Source organism: Scyliorhinus torazame, chromosome 9, assembly GCF_047496885.1.
Source record: "Scyliorhinus torazame isolate Kashiwa2021f chromosome 9, sScyTor2.1, whole genome shotgun sequence".
Taxonomy (NCBI): domain Eukaryota; kingdom Metazoa; phylum Chordata; class Chondrichthyes; order Carcharhiniformes; family Scyliorhinidae; genus Scyliorhinus; species Scyliorhinus torazame.
The window spans coordinates 201,874,051-201,892,182 of record NC_092715.1 but is presented as its reverse complement, the minus strand read 5'-3'; the positions used below and the strand labels follow the sequence as shown (position 1 = coordinate 201,892,182).

Below are 18,132 nucleotides of genomic sequence, written 5' to 3'. Positions count from 1 at the left end.
TGCTATTCAGCAATACAGGATATAGTCATGTGCTGTAGCTTTGTGCCTCATTTTTAGGCAGGCCTAGCACTGTTCCTGGGATGCACATCTATGCTGTCCATTGAACCATTGGTTCCCTGGCCTAATGTTAATTTTGTTTTCCAAAAATATACTTTATTCATAAAATTTGTAAAAATGCATTACATAACAGTTCAAGTTTGACATTACATGAAGTGCAACACAGCTAAGTTTCTTTCAACATTGTGCATGAGATACCTCACTACACTTGCCACAAAAAATTATATTTACGGCAGCACGGCTCCAGGTTCGATCCCGGCTCTGGGTCACTGTCCGTGTGGAATTTGCACATTCTCCCCGTGTTTGCGTGGCTTTCGCCGCCACAACCCAAAGATGTGCATGGTAGGTGGATTGGCCACGCTAAATTGAATTGGGTACTCTAAATTTATTTTCAAAAAACTATATTTACAATGTGATTTACATTTCATGTCAAACTTTCTCTGGTGCATACAGCCTGATGGGTTGTACATGGTTTCCAAATCCTTGGTATATTATACTGAGAAGGCCTTAGTGGCTTATTCCCATGTTGCCTTTGCAACAGCTGCCCCAAACCTTTGATGAGTCCCTCAGCATATGGTCCTTGAACTTGGAATATTCCAGTCTGCAACATACGGTTGTCGCAGCTCTTTGCACTGGAGGGCCAGTAGGTTTCTGACACTTGAAAGGATTTTTAAAAAAAAAATTTAGAGTACCGAATTCATTTTTTCCAATTAAGGGTCAATTTAGCGTGGCCAATCCACCTACCCTAGACATCTTTGGGTTGTGGGGGCGAAACCCATGCAAACATGGGGAGAATGTGCAAACTCCTCACAGACAGTGACCCGGGATCGAACCTCGGCACCGTGAGGCAACAGTGCTAACCACTGCACCACCGTGCTGCCGTCTGACAGACGAAAGAATGACTTCCACCGAGTTGATTCACTTCCAGTAGCAGTTAATATTGATGTGTGCCCCTGGGAACAGCCCTGGGTTGGTAGTAGTGGTAGTGTGAGGGATATGCCAGGCCATGAGCTTTCAGATTGTGTGGAATACCATTCAGCTACTGTTGATCCACAGTATCTCATGGAAAACTCATCTCCTGCAGCTGGCCATCCCTAGCCTTGATATGAATGTACATTGGGCCACTATTGTATTCACCCATGATCAGATTGCAGTTGATCTCAAAACATGATAAGAAGATTAACCTCTAATTAGTTATTACTTGTTTGGGTAATAACTGAAACGTAACCTGATTATTATGGTTGGGTTTTTCTGTTTAACAATCAAATTCTCCTCTGCATCTGTATTTCTAAGCAACTTAATACTTTAAATGGAATTCACCAATATAACTTGGGTTCTGAAGTCTGACGATTATTATGATAAAAAGATTTCACATTGAAATATAAAATTGAAATCTAAAATTTAAAGTGGCAATAGAATGGCCATTGAATGTGATGTAATTAAAGTAATAAATCCACAAAGGGGACTATTCATTACATTTTCTGCATCATTAGGTACTAAGGAGTTATGAAAGTTTTTTTCTTTTCTTTTAATTCCCGTTCTTTAGTATCTCCTGTGTTGACTGTGTTTTTGCAGCTTTCAGCATGAGATTCAGGTTTCTATTAAAATGAAGCTTTATTTGGAATTGGCGATTTTCAATCATATGCTTCTGTATGTTTGTGATTTACAGCATTGGTGGACTATCGATTGCCAGGCTCTGAACTAACTCTGCTGTAACAGTGGATATTTTAGGCATTATGGTACTTTTCAAACACTGAGATTGAAAGCAATAATGTTTTCATTGAAGAATTGTTTTCTTTGTAATTGGGTTACTAACAATAGACAATACAAAATAATTGTTTGCAGCCTCTTTAGTAAAGATATGTGGAAATTCATTCTGTTTTGTCTCTTCTTGCGCCCCTGTTTGTGTTTAACTATAACCCCTTCCACCCCACTGCTCCATTCTCACTGCCTTCCCTGAAGACGGTGGTCTGAATTCTCCTGCCATTGGGATTCTCTTTTCCCGCTGGCAGAGCACACCTGTCAGAGGGGCTCCCGGTGGCACGGGGTGGTTTCAATGGGAAATCCATTGACTGGGGGACCCAGGAATCCCACCTAGTGTCTTATGCCGGGGTAAAGTTCGACAGGTAATTAGATCCCCACCTCAATTGAGTGCCTTCATGTGTCAGGTTGGACAGTGAGCTTAACCAGTCAATTTGCCTCTCGGTAGTATCACGCCATATTATTGACTAATGTAAATTTATAAATGTAGTTCATCCCTTTCAATAGAATTACTTTGATCTACCTGTATTGTATCTAGCGACCTGTTTACAGACTGGCAAGACCAATCCAAACAAATAAGTTGGTTCAACTGACTAATATCCATTGATTTATAATGCTTTTTATGGACCAATATTCATAAGCTTCCAAGGGTTCAAGAGATAAATACAGGAATATAGAAAATAGGAGCAGAAGTCGGCCAATCAGCCCTTCGAGCCTGCTCCACCATTCAATATGTTCATGGCTGATCCTCTATCTCACCACCATACTCCTGTTCTCTCTTCATACCCCGACCATCTACTGGCTTCCAATAGATTCAACAGGCCAATATCCATAGGCTTCAAATGAGTTCAACAGATGAATATTTATGGTTTCTAATGAGCTGAATGGGCTAATATATGTATGCCTTCAAATCAAGTGTTCAACTAATTGAGACACTATAGCACAGAGACTGCTGCACTGGCCAAGAAGGACTTGAGGCTTTGGCCAAAATCAACTGTGCACACTTTGGCTCCAAAATCAATAGTACAGGGACCGTAGAGCCAGTTATGCCGAATGTTTGACTGTCAGGTGTTTTCCTATGCTGCCCTCTAGCTGCCCTCTCACTGAGGTGAGAAAACTGCGCTCTGAAAATCCATGTGCCAACATTCCTGCCAGAAGCGTTGGGTTCCACCTGTGACCTCTGGTGATGGATGGAGAAAACATTACTCATTCTTGTCTACTTAATGTGCAAGGCAAAGCAGATTTCTAGAGTTAAAGGACATTGCCGGACCAAAGCAAATATTGGTTTGAGCTAAAATTGCCTCTATGCTTGCAGCTCAGGTTAACTTCTTCTCTCCCAGGTATTGGATGTCCACAATCCTAATCAAGAATTAATTATTTTCATCCAAAGTGTGGCAAGTGGCATTGTGTGATGATCATTCTTGAAACTCGACCTTGCAAAGTCCGCATTGAGTGTGCTGGATTGGCTTCACATAGGATCTTGGTGTGCTATTTTTCTACACTGACTGAAATTTGTTGTTGTTTCCGCACAGCACCAAGCGCAGTGGCAGTAACTCCAGTTCCTTCTGCCGCCACAGACCCTGCGGGATCTTCCTATTCCATCAGTGGCATTCTGGGGATTACACCTTCCAGCGCTGAGAATAACAAGAGAAAACGTGATGAAGGTAAGTACAAGAAAACCTTTGACAGGCAGAAAGTTATGTGTTTGCCATTAAATCCAAACTCTTCACAGATGTGAAGTTAAGGGGACTACTCAGAATTGGGACAATTATGCCTGGAACTGGTTAGCACTGTGAGTGATGTGTGATATTAAAAATACGTGTCTTCAAGTGGGACAAATAAATTAAAATTTATATAACATAAGCACATTGTGTAAGAGTATGTTTTTCAATTGCAGAAAAAGGGTTAGGCTGTTATGTTACTTATACAGAAATGTTTTTATTCAGCTATTTTGAAATGTATAATATCTTCTGCTAATCAATATCTTGCAATTTAATGAAATTGTCTCACAATTCTTTTAGTGGGATCTCCTTGCATGGTATTGAAGTAGAACAATGTGTTGCACAAAATACCCTGAATGAAAGTTTGCCGATATTCTTCATAATTCTGTGCTTGGTTGTATATAGGAGGGAGGATGAAATGTAAATGTTTTTCATTGTCGAGTTTCATTACCTATGTATAAAACAAAATGCATTTCAAGACCCTCTATCTTTTACTGTCCTTGATTGTGCAGTGCAAGCTTTTATAGTGTGTAAAGTTCGAAAAGTACTTTGCCAGAACAGAGATGTATGTCCAGGCACATTCAGTGAAACATTGTTCGCGCTGCCAGTTAATTGAAAGATTGTTGTAGGCGGGTGTTCATAGGGTGACAATGATTGCAGGACAGCGACCGCTCGCTCTGGTCCTATCTACTGACAGATGAATACTGGGAAAGGAAAGATGACACAGTGCAATTTGAAACAATATTGCAGGGCTGCACACTTTATACATGCTTGTTGTGCATGGTGTTTTTTGAAATGTTGCTTTTGCAGGTTTCTGTGCTGTGGAACCTTATTCGGGCTGTTGTGTGATGTATCCTGTACCCTCCAATGGAGATCCTAATGAATATGAAGTACTGGTTCATCCTACGATCTGTAACAAAGTTTGGTAGATTATTTCCAATAACATTACAACTATACCCCAAGAACCTGCTTACAAATATACTCTCTTCCAATGGATTTAGCTAAGTTTGATTTGCTGTCTTATAAAGAGAAAATGCAAACGTCTGTGTAAACATTAAAACTACAGCGGGTCACAGGCACATTGTTTAGAAAATGCAGCTTCCCAGTGGCATTGTAGCAAGGTGGAAAAACTTAGTTTTTGTGCGACTTAAAGGGAAGGGTCCCATAATCCTTCACTAATATTTAGTTCACATCATGCTGCTGCGTGGGCCAAGGGCGCAGCTCCGTTCCTTGTACCCTTTCTATTTTCACCAGTGATTAGGATTCTAACCAATCTGTTTGCTGTAACTTTATTGGCAGAACAATACTATACAAAGCGTTTTTCTACATTTGTTGGAAATTGTTTCTCCAAAGGCCTTTAAGGTACTAAACATGCACAGAATGTTTTACTTCTTAATTGTTTTATCTCTGACCTATTGGCATCTTTCATGTGGCGCATTCTCTTTCAGATCAGTGGGTGTTTGTCTGGGAATTCCAACTAGAGTGTGGGAATCAATGTGAAGGATGGATATCATTTATTTCCTTGCTACAAATACAGGTTCTTACCCCAATTTTTCACATATCCCTTGACCCAAAGAAGTTGCCTGCTGCTGGAGAACACTTCCATGACTGCTGTTTACAACCCTGCAGTTCAATAAAATGGTCATTCTTTGCCTAGTATGCACCCAGACAGTGGCTGACTTTGCCTTTCTCTTGCATGTGGACTTTGCAGCAACGCCCGGCTGGGTATGTTCTGCCTTGGGGTATGTGGTATGCCATCCAGGCTGAGATCAGCCCATTTAGGCTTAATAATGTAACCTTTTCTAAAATTCAGTTATACACGATCTGAACTTTCTTTATTATGCATATAAACACGCCCATTTTAATATAGAGTGATAGTCATAGAGGACACACTCCGATATGGGTTTCTCAGATCCAAAATTAACAATCGCACCCTTTTTCACAGTGAACTCCAATAGTTCTGCCACTTACTTAAGTGTCTCGGTATCTTCCTGCTCGCGTAAACACTCCTACTGTGCCTTTGAACTTAATGCCACCTGCAGATTTGGGTATCCAACTCTAGGTGTGATCTCTCTGAAAAGGGACACATCTCCCAATCCAGCACATCCTCATTTCTGCACTGGGTGTTAGCTTAACTGCCCATGTTCTTTTGTGGGACTCAAACCTACCATCTTTTGATCCAGAAGGAAGACATTACGGCCTGGGCTTTGAGGTTGTAATGATGGCAAAACTGTCATTGTTCACTCTCACCATAACTGGCGACAACCAAAACTGACAGCATTTTGGTGTCCATACATATGCAGTTAAACACATATTTCCTAGAAAAAAAATAGCACACAAAGCGATACAACAAACTCACTATAACAGTGATTATATTTCATAAGCCATTCCTTGTCTGCAAAATGCTTTCAGATTTTAATGTGGTAATCTAAGGTGCTATAAAAATGCAAGGTATTCTTTACCATAAGAAAGGGCATGTGATTGAGAGCTATGTTCTCAGATTAAGCTTGGTTTGGTAAACAAATGTATATTTGTGTGTGCATGCATGTGTGTGCATGTGTGTACATGGGTACTGGGAGAGATTGAAATAGGGCTCGGTTGTAATTCTGCAAGCAGACAAATTTCTTGAAAACACTTACTGTCTGTTGAAGGACAGACTGCATGACATACGAGATTGATGGGCACCTTTGGAGTTGCTCTCATCAAAGGGGTCTGCACCTCCAGAAAAGGAGAAGGAGAGTTAGCACCTTCAGGTTGGGAGAGGGAGTCAGCATTTCATGAAGGGGAGAGAGAGTCAGCACCTTCAGTGTTTGGTGAGAGAGTCAACACCTTCAGGGAAGGGAGAGGAAGTCAGAACCTTCAGAGGAGGTAGAGAGGGTCAGCACCGTCAGGGAGGGGAGATGCAGTCAGCACCTTGAGGAAAGGGCAGAGAGAGTCAGCACCTTCAGGGGATGTAGAGAAGTCAGCACCGTCAGGTAGGAGAGATGGAGTTAGCACCTGCAGGGGTGGGAGTGACCGTCAGCAACTTCAGGGAGGGGAGAGAGTCAGCACCTTGAGTAGAAGGAAGAGAGAGTCAGAACCTTCAGGGAGGGGAAAGAGAGTCAGCACCTTTAGGAAGTGTTGTGTATGTAATTTGTAAGAATACAAGCTACCACTTGTTGCAGTTTTGAGTAAAAGATGTTCCAGACTTTGAAGTGAGTTCAGTGTGTTTTATTGAACTATTAGCACAGTTCTCAATGAGTTCCACTCTCTGCTAATCTAAATGTAGTAACTCAGTTTAACTGAACCAGCCTTGCTCTAAGCCACGTGCTGGGGCGTGATGCTGAGGATACACCCTGTCTCACTCTGTAGATGTTGGTCTGTGGAAAGAGGCGGGGTGTGAGTGCCTCATCACTTTTATAGTGAGATACCACCCCTGAGTGTCCTGACTGCTCATTGGTCATGTCCTATTCTATGTGTTCATTAGCTGCATGTTTGCATATCATGACATCTCCCTTTTTAAAAATGTTTTGTTGGCGTATGTGAATGTATTTACATGTGAATGAGTCTGTTTAACGTGACTGACGGAGGACAACAGAACAGAGCAAACAAAACAAATGTTCACAAGTCCAGTCTCTGAGGCTTGCGTCTGATCCTGGTTGACCGCCGGAGAGGTGGCGGAGGGGACGACAGCGCCTTGCCATGCGGGATGAAATGAAATGAAATGAAAATGAAATGAAAATAGCCTATTGTCACAAGTAGGCTTCAATGAAATTACTGTGAAAAGACCCTAGTCGCCACATTCTGGCGCCTGTTCGGGGAGGCTGTTACGGGAATTGAACCGTGCTGCTGGCCTGCCTTGGTCTGCTTTTAAAGCCAGCGATTTAGCCATGTCCTAAGGGAAGCCTGACTGGTGGCCTCATGGTGCGAGGTATCAGGAGGTGGCAATTCAACATATGGAGGAGAAAGTGGTTGCGGGCAGGCAACTTTGCGCAGTGCCCGTCGATTCCTTTGCACGATGGAGCCATCAGCCATACGTACAACAGAAGAGCGGGGCGTGGCCTGTCGAACAACGACAGCCGGGGCAGACCACACACCATCCGATATCTTGATCCTGACAGTGTCTGCTGGGGATAGCACGGCCAGATCGGTGGCATGGGCATCATAGCCCTGCTTTTGACGGTCTCTGAGCTGCTGCATCTTCTGCAGCACCGGGAGGTGATCCAGGTTGGGCAGGTGTATGGCTGGAAGAGTCGTCCGCAGGTCCCTGTTCATCAGGAGTTGAGCCGGCGACATGCCAGTGGACAATGGAGTTGCCCTGTACGCGAGCAGCGCAAGGTGTATGTCGGAAGCAGAGTCCGCAGCCTTGCAGATAAGCTGTTTCACAATGTGCACCCCTTTCTCGACTTTTCCATTGGACTGCGGATAGTGCGGACTGGAGGTGACATGCTGGAAATTGTATGACCTGGCAAACGTGGACCATTCTCGACTAGTAAAGCACGGGCCATTGTCGCTCATGACGGTGATTGGGATGCCATGCCTTGGGAACGTCTCCTTACAGGCTTTGATGACGGTCCGAGAGGTGAGGTCCGGGAGCTTCAGCACCTCAGGGTAATTCGAGAAATAGTCGATTTTTAGCGTGCTCATGCACTGTGCATGTTTCAATCGCGACTGGCAGGGTCATATGCTTGATCTTCAGTAACTGCTCTCTCAGAGGATCAGAGTGAAGTCCAAAAACGATTTGGTCTCTGATCATGGAGTCAGTGATATCACCGAAGTTGCAGGATTGCGCTAGCAGTCTAAGGTTAGTTAAATATGAGTTGAAGGATTCGGCTTTACCATGCAATCGCTGCTTGAATATGTAGCGCTCGAAGGTTTCGTTGGTGCCCACCTCACAGTGGCTGTCAAACTTGTCTAGGATGGTCTGAAACTTTGTCTTGTCCTGGTCTTCGGCGAAGTGAAAGGAGTTGAATATTTCCAAGGCGTGATCACCCGCTGTGGTGAGGAAAAGAGCTATCTTCCGTGCATCAGATGCACCATTGAGGTCTGATGCTTCGAAGTAAAGCTGAAATTTCTGTTTGAATGTCCGCCAGTTGGCACTGAGATTGCCGGAGGTCCTGAGCTGGTCAGGAGCCGGAATCTTTTCCATTGTGCCGGTATACATTCGCTGGTAGTCACGGATCTTGCTGAGTTGAACTAACTAGATTGAGCAGACTCCTGGTATCATGTTGTGTTATGTAATTTGGAATAACACAAGCTGCCACTTCATGCAGTTTTGAGTAAAAGATGCTCCAGACTTTGAAGTGAGTTCAACGTGTTTTATTGAACTATTAGCACAGTTCTCAATGTGTTCAACTCTCTGCTAATCTAAATGTGGTAATTCAGTCTAATGAACCAGCCTTGCTCTAAGCTACGTGCTCGGGTGCAATGCTGAGGATACACCTTGTCTCACTGTAGATGTTGGTCTGCGGAATGAGGCGGTGTGTGAGTGCCTCATTGCTTTTCTAGTGAGATACATGTGACCACCCCTGAGTGTCCTGACTGCTCATTGTCGTGTCCTATTCTATGTGTTCATTAGCTGCATGCTTGCATATCATGACAGGAAGGGGAGAGTGAGTCAGTATCTTCATGTAGGGGAGAGAGAGTCAGCACCTTCGGTGATGGGAGAGAGAGGCAGCACCTTCAGGAAAGGGAGAGAGAGTCAGCACCTTCAGGAAGGGGAGAGAGAGTCAGCACCTTCAGGAATGGGAGAGAGAGTCAGCACCTTCGGGGAGGGGAGGGAGAGGCAGCACCTTCAGGAAGGGGAGAGCGAGTCAGCACCTTCAGGAAGGGGAGAGAGAGTCAGCACCTTCAGGGGAGGGAGAGAGAGTCAGCACCTTCAGGAAGGGGAGAGAGAGTCAGCACCTTCAGGAAGGGGAGAGAGAGTCAGTATCGTCAGGGGAGGGAGAGAGGGTCAGCACCTTCAGGAAGGGGAGAGAGAGTCAGCACCTTCAGGGGAGGGAGAGAGAGTCAGCACCTTCAGGAAGGGGAGAGAGAGTCAGTATCGTCAGGGGAGTTAGAGAGAGTCAGCACCTTCAGGAAGGGGAGAGAGAGTCAGCACCTTCGGGGAGGGCAGGGAGAGGCAGCACCTTCAGGAAGGGGAGAGAGAGTCAGCACCTTCAGGAAGGGGAGAGAGAGTCAGCACCTTCAGGGGAGGGAGAGAGAGTCAGCACCTTCAGGAAGGGGAGAGAGAGTCAGCACCTTCAGGAAGGGGAGAGAGAGTCAGTATCGTCAGGGGAGGGAGAGAGAGTCAGCACCTTCAGGAAGGGGAGAGAGAGTCAGTATCGTCAGGGGAGTGAGAGTCAGTATCTTTAGGAGGGGGAGAGAGAGTCAGCACCTTCAGGAAGGGGAGAGAGAGTCAGCACCTTCAGGAATGGGAGAGAGAGTCAGCACCTTCGGGGAGGGAGAGAGAGTCAGTATCTTCAGGGGAACTAGAAAGAGTCAGCACCTTCAGGAGAGAGGGAAGGGCATCACCTTTAGAGGAGTGTTTTGAGTCAGCAGCTTCTATGAAGGATAGTGAATCAGTACCCTCTGGGGAGGAGAGAGAAATTAAGCATCTTCAAGGGAGCGGGGTAAGAAAAAACAGAGTTTGAAACAGAATAACTAGCTTGCTGGTTGCAAGTTTGAATGGCCTCTGGTTGATGAACAGTGAGAATTAAAACGTATGTTTGACCAAACGAGACGGTCTCGATTTATTCCAAATCTGCTTTTCATATTAGGATTTCTTACTAACAACTTTCCTCACCGCATTTACTTTATCAGAGGGAGCGTAAGATTTTAATGAACTTTGTTATCATTGGCTGAGACAGCTTTACGGTATCAGTAAGTAACATTTACAAACAGTGCAGGCGTTCTGAGTCCAGGGTATTGTAAAAGCAGGCTGTAATCTAAATAACCTCAGGGACTCTGAAACTCCCGTACAATCTAATGAGCTCATAGCTCATTAACCACCACATATAAAATCTTTTCTGAAATTTGTTAAATATGGACTCCAAGTGCCTATTTTGGAAAGAAGATGCGCAGGGACAGCAGTAGGCCACTCAGCCCCTTGGGCCCGTTTCTTCATTCAATTAGATCATTGCTGATATGTACCTCATTTCTTGTCCCTTGATAACCTTTACGCAACAAAAATCTATCAATCTCAGACTTACATGTTCCAATTGCCTCAGTGTCCAAAACCTTTTAGAACAGAGAATTCCAGAGTCTATACTGTGTGAAAAAGTGCGCACAGATTTCCCACTTAAATGGTTTAGCTCACATTTTAAAGTTATGTCGGTTTGTTATTGACTCCTTCATCATCGAAAATAATGTCCCTTTCTCTCCCCTCCAGATTCCTTTTAACATTTTAAACACCTCAATGGACTTCAAGGAATATGTGTCTTTAAGAAGCATTTAAATGCTTGAAATGTCATAGTTTACAGGACTACGGACCAAGTGCTGTTAAATGGGGTTAGAATAGAAATGTGCTTGATGGCACAACACGATAGGCCAGATAGCCTCTTTCTGTGATGTACAACTCTAAGACTAAGTTCCGGTTTCATTCTGGTGAATCAGTGCAGAACACCCTCCTAGGCCGACATATACTTTGTTAGATATGGTGCCCAAAACTAAACTGAATCCGAGGTGGAGTCTATAATAAGAATCTTTATTATTGTCACAACTAGGCTTACATTAACACTGCAATGAAGTTACTGTGAAAATCCCCTAGTTGCCACATTCTGGCGCCTGTTCGGGGTCACAGAGGGAGAATTCAGAATGTCCAAATTACCTAAGTCTTTCGGGACTTGTGGGAGGAAACCAGAGCAGCCGGAGGAAACCAACCCAGACACAGGGAGAACGTGCAGACTCCACGCAGACAGTGACCGAAACCGGAAATCGAACCTGGGACCCTGAAGCTGTGTAGCAACAGTGCTACCCACTGTGTTGCCGTGCTGCCCACGGAAGGTAGCCCAATGAAGGCTATAGACCCCTGAAGCATAACTTTCACCCTTTTGTATTGTAGCTGCCTTGAGATAGAGGCTAACATTCCATTAGCTTGTTTGACTGCCCTTTTGTACCTGTCATCTAGCTTTAAATGATTTGTGTACTTGGACTTCCAAATCTCTTTGCTCTTCTGAAGTCCCCAATCTCTCACATTTAGAAAATATTCCAATTTATCTTTTTCAGGTCCAAAGTGAATGACCTCTCACTTGCCAACATTAAACTCCATCTGTCATAGTTTTTGCCGGACTTAATCGGTCTGTGTTGTTTTGCAGCTTCCTGCTCCCATCTGCACTTGGTCCTGTGCTTCCTAACTTACGTCAGAAGCAAACTTCGATATACAACTCAGTATTCCTTCATTCAAGCAATCAATAAATATGGTGAAATGAGACCCCAGAATACTTGACACAGCCTGCCAGTCAGTGTACCTATCCCCACTCTCTGTCTCCAGCCTTCCAAATAATTTCCGACCTAAGTAAAAAGGCCACCTTCAATTAATACCCTTTCATTTATTCTGACCCGGTATGAGCTGTATAATAATTTATACAAGCCACTACAATGGAAATATTACAGAATTGATTGTACAAAATGAAAGTTTAATTTATAAATACAGATGGTTAAAAATACAAATTTGGAATACTTGTATTTATGTAATGCCTCACATTACCGTGGGACTTACCAAAATGTTTCACAATTAGGCATTTTTGAATTGTAGTCACATTGTAATATAGAAAAAAACCTCACAGTTGGATACTAAATAGATGGTTAAATGCTCCGAGTTAGCTGATTTCAGTCAGGGCAATGATAGAAGACGGTATCATTTAATCTCACTAAGAATGGGAAGTACTCACTTGCATTTCCACTCCCAGTTCACTTTCCAATGACCCCCTCTGGAAAATGTGCACTTCCAGATATCATATAAGAGGGATGGGTGGTGGTGCTGTGATGTTCTCATGGTCAAATAGGCTGCCAGCACTCCCATGAGGATTATCTCCTGGGAGAGTGCTGGTGGGGTGAAACAATACCTCAGCAGGAGTCACCATTTTCAGGAGCAGACAGAGAAGCAGTGGGAGAATGAATGGATGTCTATGAGTGAGAAGGTTTTGGTTTAGAGGTTGATGCCTGAAGCTCTTCGATTATTGCTTGAAACTCCTTGGTTTTTCATTCTTTCTCGGACATCCAGCATATGTACATGTTTATTGTTTAATATTAGCCCTGCTTTCCCCGTGTGCTTGCAGCAGCTGTCAGTGTGCACACCATATCCTTGATGTGTAGTGACATTCACAAAAGGTTAATAATGTCTTGTGATGCCAGTACTGTAGATTTATCAAGGAATAATCTGCAGCTGACTGCAAAGAAATTCAACATCCCTTGTAGATGTTCATTTGCTCTGCATTGCAAAAAAAGACAAAAATGCAGAGACCAGACTCCTGATCATTTGCATGAATGCCAAAGAAAGGGAACATTTTGTAGCAATATACTTGTAAGTTTTTTTATTTTGCATATTTTACATTTAGCGCAGAATAGTCTCAGTCTTGTAGCAATTGTAATTACCTTGGCTCAGTGACAGCATGTTTACCTCTGAATCAGAAGTTTGTGAATTCAAATTCCACTCCAGGGTTAGAGAACATAATCAAGGCTGGTGCTTCAGTGCAGTACTGAGGGAGTGCTACAGTGCCAGAAGTGCTGCAATTTAGATGAGATGTCAAATCATGGTCCCATCTTCCCTCTCCATGGAGGCAGTATTTGAAGGACAGACTATTTATTTTTGTTATCCTGGACAATATTTTCCCCTCAACCAATATCGTAATCATATTATCTGGCCATGATATCATTTTTGGTTATGCACACGTTGGCTTCCCAACAGCTACTGTGGCTGGAAACTTGTGCCCCTGGAGGAAGCCAGGAAAAAAGGGGGATAGGCCTGGGAATTTGGTGGGTTGGCATTGGGACTGTTACCGGATGCCTTTCTGCCTCCCCTGGAATGAAATTCTGGGTGAGATAACTCATGATCAATCTTATCGCACCACCTCCACTTGAACCCCTTCATTTAAGGGCATCTTCCCACCTCTGCTGCAATCTTCCTACCTCTGGCCAGGCCTGGAAACTGTGCAGGCTGCATGTTGGCTCGAGGGGGTAGGCCCAGGCCCCTTGATCTGCACAAATCTGTGCATGATCGAGGGTTGGGACATGGGAATGGCCACTGACCAGCCACCCACTTCTCTTGCTGCCAATTCCACAGCTCCTCCTCCCTTCCCTCCATGAGACCACCTTCCCCAACAGTACTGATCTTACTGTTCCTGGGATGAGAGGGGGGGGGGGGGTAAGACAGGGTGTGGAGGGGTAGATGGGAGGGGAGAGTATGCGGGTAGTGGGGGAGTATGTGTGTGGATGTGGAGAATGTGTGAGGGGGGCATGTGGGTGGGCAGGGGGAATGTGTATGGAAGGGGCAGGGGGTATAAAATGTGAGGGGGGAAAATTTGTGAGGGTGGGAGGGAGAGTGTGGGTGTAGGGGGGAGATTGTGTGTGGGGGTGGGGTAGTGTATGTGGGGGTGGGGTAGTGTCTGTGGGATGGCAGGTAGTGTGTGTGGAGGGGTGGGGTAATGTCTGTGGGGGGATGGGGTAGTGTGTGTGAGGGTGGGGTACTGTGTGTGGGGGGACAGGGTAGTGTGTGTGCTGGAGATGGTAGTAGTGTGTGTGGGGGAGGGGGGGGGGTGTGTGGGGGGTGGGGTTAGAGTGTGAGTGTGGGGGGGTGTGGGGGTGTTGTGTGGTGTGGGTAGGGTAGTGTGTGGTGATGGGATGTGTAGAGTGTGTGGGGGTGGGATAGTGTGTGTGGGGGGTGGGCGGGGTAGTGTGTGGGGGGTGGGGGAGTGTGTGTGGTGAGGCAGGGTAGTGTATGTGGGGGGATGGGGTAGTGGGTGTGGGGGATGGGGGAGTGTGTGTGTGGGGAGGGGGTATGTGTGGGGGGTGAGATAGTGTGTGGGGGGGTGGGGTAGTGTGTGTGGGAGTGGCGTACTGTGTGTGGGGGGGCAGGGCAGTGTATGTGGGGGAGGTGGGATACTGTGTGTGAGGGGCTGGGGTAGTGCGTGGGGGTTGGGGTACTGTGTGTGAGGGGATGGGGTGGTGTGCGTGGGGGGGTTGGGGTAGTGTGTGGAGGGTGAGTGTGTATGTGTGGTGGGGCAGGGTTGTGTCTGTGGGGGGGATGGGGTAGTGTGTGGGGAGGGTGGGGGAGTGTGTGTGGGGGGTGGGGGAGTGTGTGTGGGGGGTGGGGTAGTGTTTGTGGGGGGGTGAGATAGTGTGTGTGGGGGTAGTGTATGTGTGGGGAGGAGTTTGTGTGGGTGTGTGAGGGGGAGGGGGTTAGTGTGTGTGTGGGGGGAGTGTGTGTGTGGGGCGAGGGGGTTAATTTGTGTGTGTGTGGGGGGAGGGAGTTAGTGTGTGTGTGTGGGGGAGGGGTTAGTGTGTGTGTGTGGGGGGGGGTGTAGTGTGTGTATGTGACAGGGTAGTGTGTGTATGTGACAGGGGGGTAGTGTTGGTGTGTGGGAAGAGGGGTGTAGTATGTGTGTGGAGGGGGGGTTGTGTATTTGTGGTGGGTAGAGTGTGTGTGGAGGGGTAGTGTGCGTGTGTGGGGGGGTTAGTGTGTGTCTGGGGTGGGTTAATGTGTGTCGGGGGGGGATAGTGTGTGTGTGTGGGGGGGGGGTAGTGTGTGTATTTGTGTGGGGGTAGTACGTGTGTGTGTGGGAGGGCTAGTGTGTGTGTGTAGGGGGGTATTGTGTGTGTGTGTGGGGGGGGGGGATTGGTGTATTGGTGTATCCTGCGCAGGGCCAGCCTCCCATTGGCTGGTAGCCAAGTTTTCTTCCATGCCCTCAGTCTGGAGGATGGTGGCCCGCTGTCCTGATGGAGCCGGAGCCCCCCCGCCACCGCTCAGCCCCCTCTCCCCTTCCTCAGACACCCTACCCTCCCTCAGCCCCTCCCTCCCTCAGTCCCTCCTCCCCTCCCTCAGACACCCTCCCCTCCCTCAGCCCCTCAACTCCCTCAGACCCCCTCCCTCAGTCGCCCTTTGCGCCCCCTCCCTCCCTCAGCCCCCCTCCCACCCCTCCCTCAGCCATCTCCTCAGCCCCCCTTCCCCTCCTTTCCCTAAGCCCCCCTTCCCTTCAGCCCCCCTCCACTCCTCAGCCCCCCTCCCTCCCCTCCCTCAGCCACCCACCCCTCCCTCAGCCCCCCTCCCCTCCCTCAGCCCCCCTCCCCTCCCTCAGCCCCCTCCCTCCCCTCCCTCAGCCACCCACCCCTCCCTCAGCCCCCCCTCCCCTCCCTCAGCCCCCCTTCCCCTCCCTCAGCCCCCCCTTCCCCTCCCTCAGCCCCCTCTCTCACCTCCCTCAGCCCCCTCCCTCCCCTCCCTCAGCCCCCCTCCTCTCCCTCAGCCGCCCTCCCTCCCTCAGCCCCATTCCCTCCCCTCCCTCAGCGCCCTCCTTCAGCCTCCCCTCCCTCAGCCCCCCCCTCCCTCAGCCCGGCTGTCCCTTCCCTCCCTCAGCTCTCCTCCCCTCCCTCCCTCTCCCTTAGCCCCCCTCCCCTCCACCCCCTCCCTTGGCCCCCCTCCCTCGGCCCCCCCCTCAGCCCCCTCCCATCAGCCCCCTCCCCTCCCCTCCGCCCCCCCTCCCCTCCGCCCCCCCTCCCTCAGCCCCCCCTCCCTCAGCCCCCCTCCCTCAGCCACCTCCCCTCCCCCTCCCCCTCCTTCAGCCCCCCTCCCCCTCCCTCAGCCCCCTCTCCCCTCCCTCAGCCCCCCTCCCCTTCCTCAGCCCCCCTCCCTCCACCCCCCCATCCCCCAGCCCCCCTCTCTCCCCTCCCTCAGCCCCCCTCCTACCCTCCCCTCCCTCAGCCCCCCTCCCACCCACCCCCTCCCTCAGCCCCCTCCCACCCTCCCCTCCCTCAGCCCCCCTCCCACCCTCCCCTCCCTCAGCCCCCCCACCCTCCCTCCCTCAGCCCCCCCACCCTCCCCTCCCTCAGCCCCCCCCACCCTTCCATCCCTCAGCCCCCCCTCTCTCCCCTCCCTCAGAACCACTCCCTCAGCCCCCCCTCCCTTCCTCCCTCAGACCCCCCCTCCCTCCTTCAGCCCCCCCCCCTCCCTCCCTCCCTCAGCCCCCCATCTCTCTGGCCCCCCTCCCTCCCCGCCCCCGCCTCCTCCTCCCTCAGCCCACCCCCCTCCCCTCCCTCAGCTCCCCCTCCCCTCCCTCCCCTCCCTCAGCCCCCCCTCTACCTCCCCTCCTTCAGCACCCCCTTCCCTCCCCTCCTCAGCTCCCCCTCCCCCCCTCAGCCCCCCCCCTCCGCTCCCTCAGCCCCCCTTTCCTCAGCCTCCCCTCCCCTCCCTCAGCCCCCTCTCCCCTCCCCTCCCTCAGCTCCCCCTCCCCCACCCCCCTCCCCTCCCTCAGCCCCCCTCCCCAGCCCCTCCCCTCCCTCAGCCCCCCTCCCCTCCCCTGCCTCCCCTCCCTCAGTCCCCCTCCCCTCCCCCAGCCCCCCTCCCCTCGACCCCCTTCCACTCCCTCCCCTCCCCTCCCTCAGCCCCCCTCCCTTCCCCTCCCTCCCCTCCCCAGCCCCCCTCCCAGCCCCCCTCCCCCACAGCCCCCCTCCCCCAGCCCCCTCCACCTCCCCAGATCCCCCTCCCCACCCCACTCCCCCTCCCCTCCCCCACTCCCCTCCCCTCCCCCCCCTCCCCTCCCCTCCCCCCCTCCCCTCCCCCTCCCCCTCCCCCCTCCTCCCCCCCTCCTCCCCCTCCTCTCCCCCCTCCCCCCCACCTCCCCCCCCCTCCCCCCTCCCCCTCCTCCCCCCCTCCCCCCCTCCCCCCTCCTCCTCCCCCCTCCTCCTCCCCTCCTCCTCCCCCATCCCTGCCCCCCTCCCTGCCCCCTCCCTCCCCCCCTCCTCTCCCCCTCCCCCTCCTCCCCCTCCCCCACCTCCCCCCTCCCCCTTCCCCCTCCTCCCCCCTCCCCCTCCCCCCCTCCCCCTCCCCCCTCCCCCTCCCTCCCCCTCCTCCCCCTCCCCTCCTCCCCTCCTCCCCACCCTCCCCCCCTCCCCCTCCCCCCTCCCCTCCCCTCCCCTCCCCTCACCCCCTCCCCTCCCCTCCCCTCCCCTCCCCTCCCCTCACCCCCTCCCCTCCCCTCCCTCCCCCCCACCCCCCTCCTCCTCCTCCTCCCCCTCCTCTCCTCTCCCCCTCTCTCCTCCTCCCCTCTCTCCTCCCCCTCCCCCTCTCTCCCCCCCTCCTCCCCCTCCCCCTCTCCCCCTCCTCTCCCCCTCCCTCCCCTCCCTCCCCCTCCTCCCCCCTCCCTCCCCCCCTCCCTCCCTCCCCCCCCTCCCTCCCTCCCTCCCCCCCTCCCCTCTCCCCCCTCCCTCCCCCTCTCCCCCTCCCCCTCTCCCCCTCCCCCCCTCCCCCTCCCATCCCTCCCCCATCCACCCCTCCCCCTCCCCCCTCCACCCCCCACCCCTCCCCAATCCACCCCTCCCCCTCCCATCCCTCCCCCATCCACCCCTCCCCCTCCCCCCTCCACCCCCACCCCTCCCCCATCCACCCCTCCCTCCACCCCTCCACCCCACCACCCCCCACCCCCCA

General features: G+C 50.3%; 1 protein-coding gene across 2 annotated transcripts in view; it reads left to right on the top strand.

The window, feature by feature from the left end:
* pax5 (paired box 5) overlaps positions 1–18,132 on the top strand; it is a 330,945-nt gene that overhangs the window by 31,475 nt on the left and 281,338 nt on the right. For both annotated transcript variants that reach the window (XM_072516984.1, XM_072516983.1), the window contains exon 5: positions 3,351–3,482. In XM_072516984.1, coding sequence (XP_072373085.1) covers positions 3,351–3,482 — 132 coding nt within the window. The remainder of the gene's footprint in view (positions 1–3,350; positions 3,483–18,132) is intronic.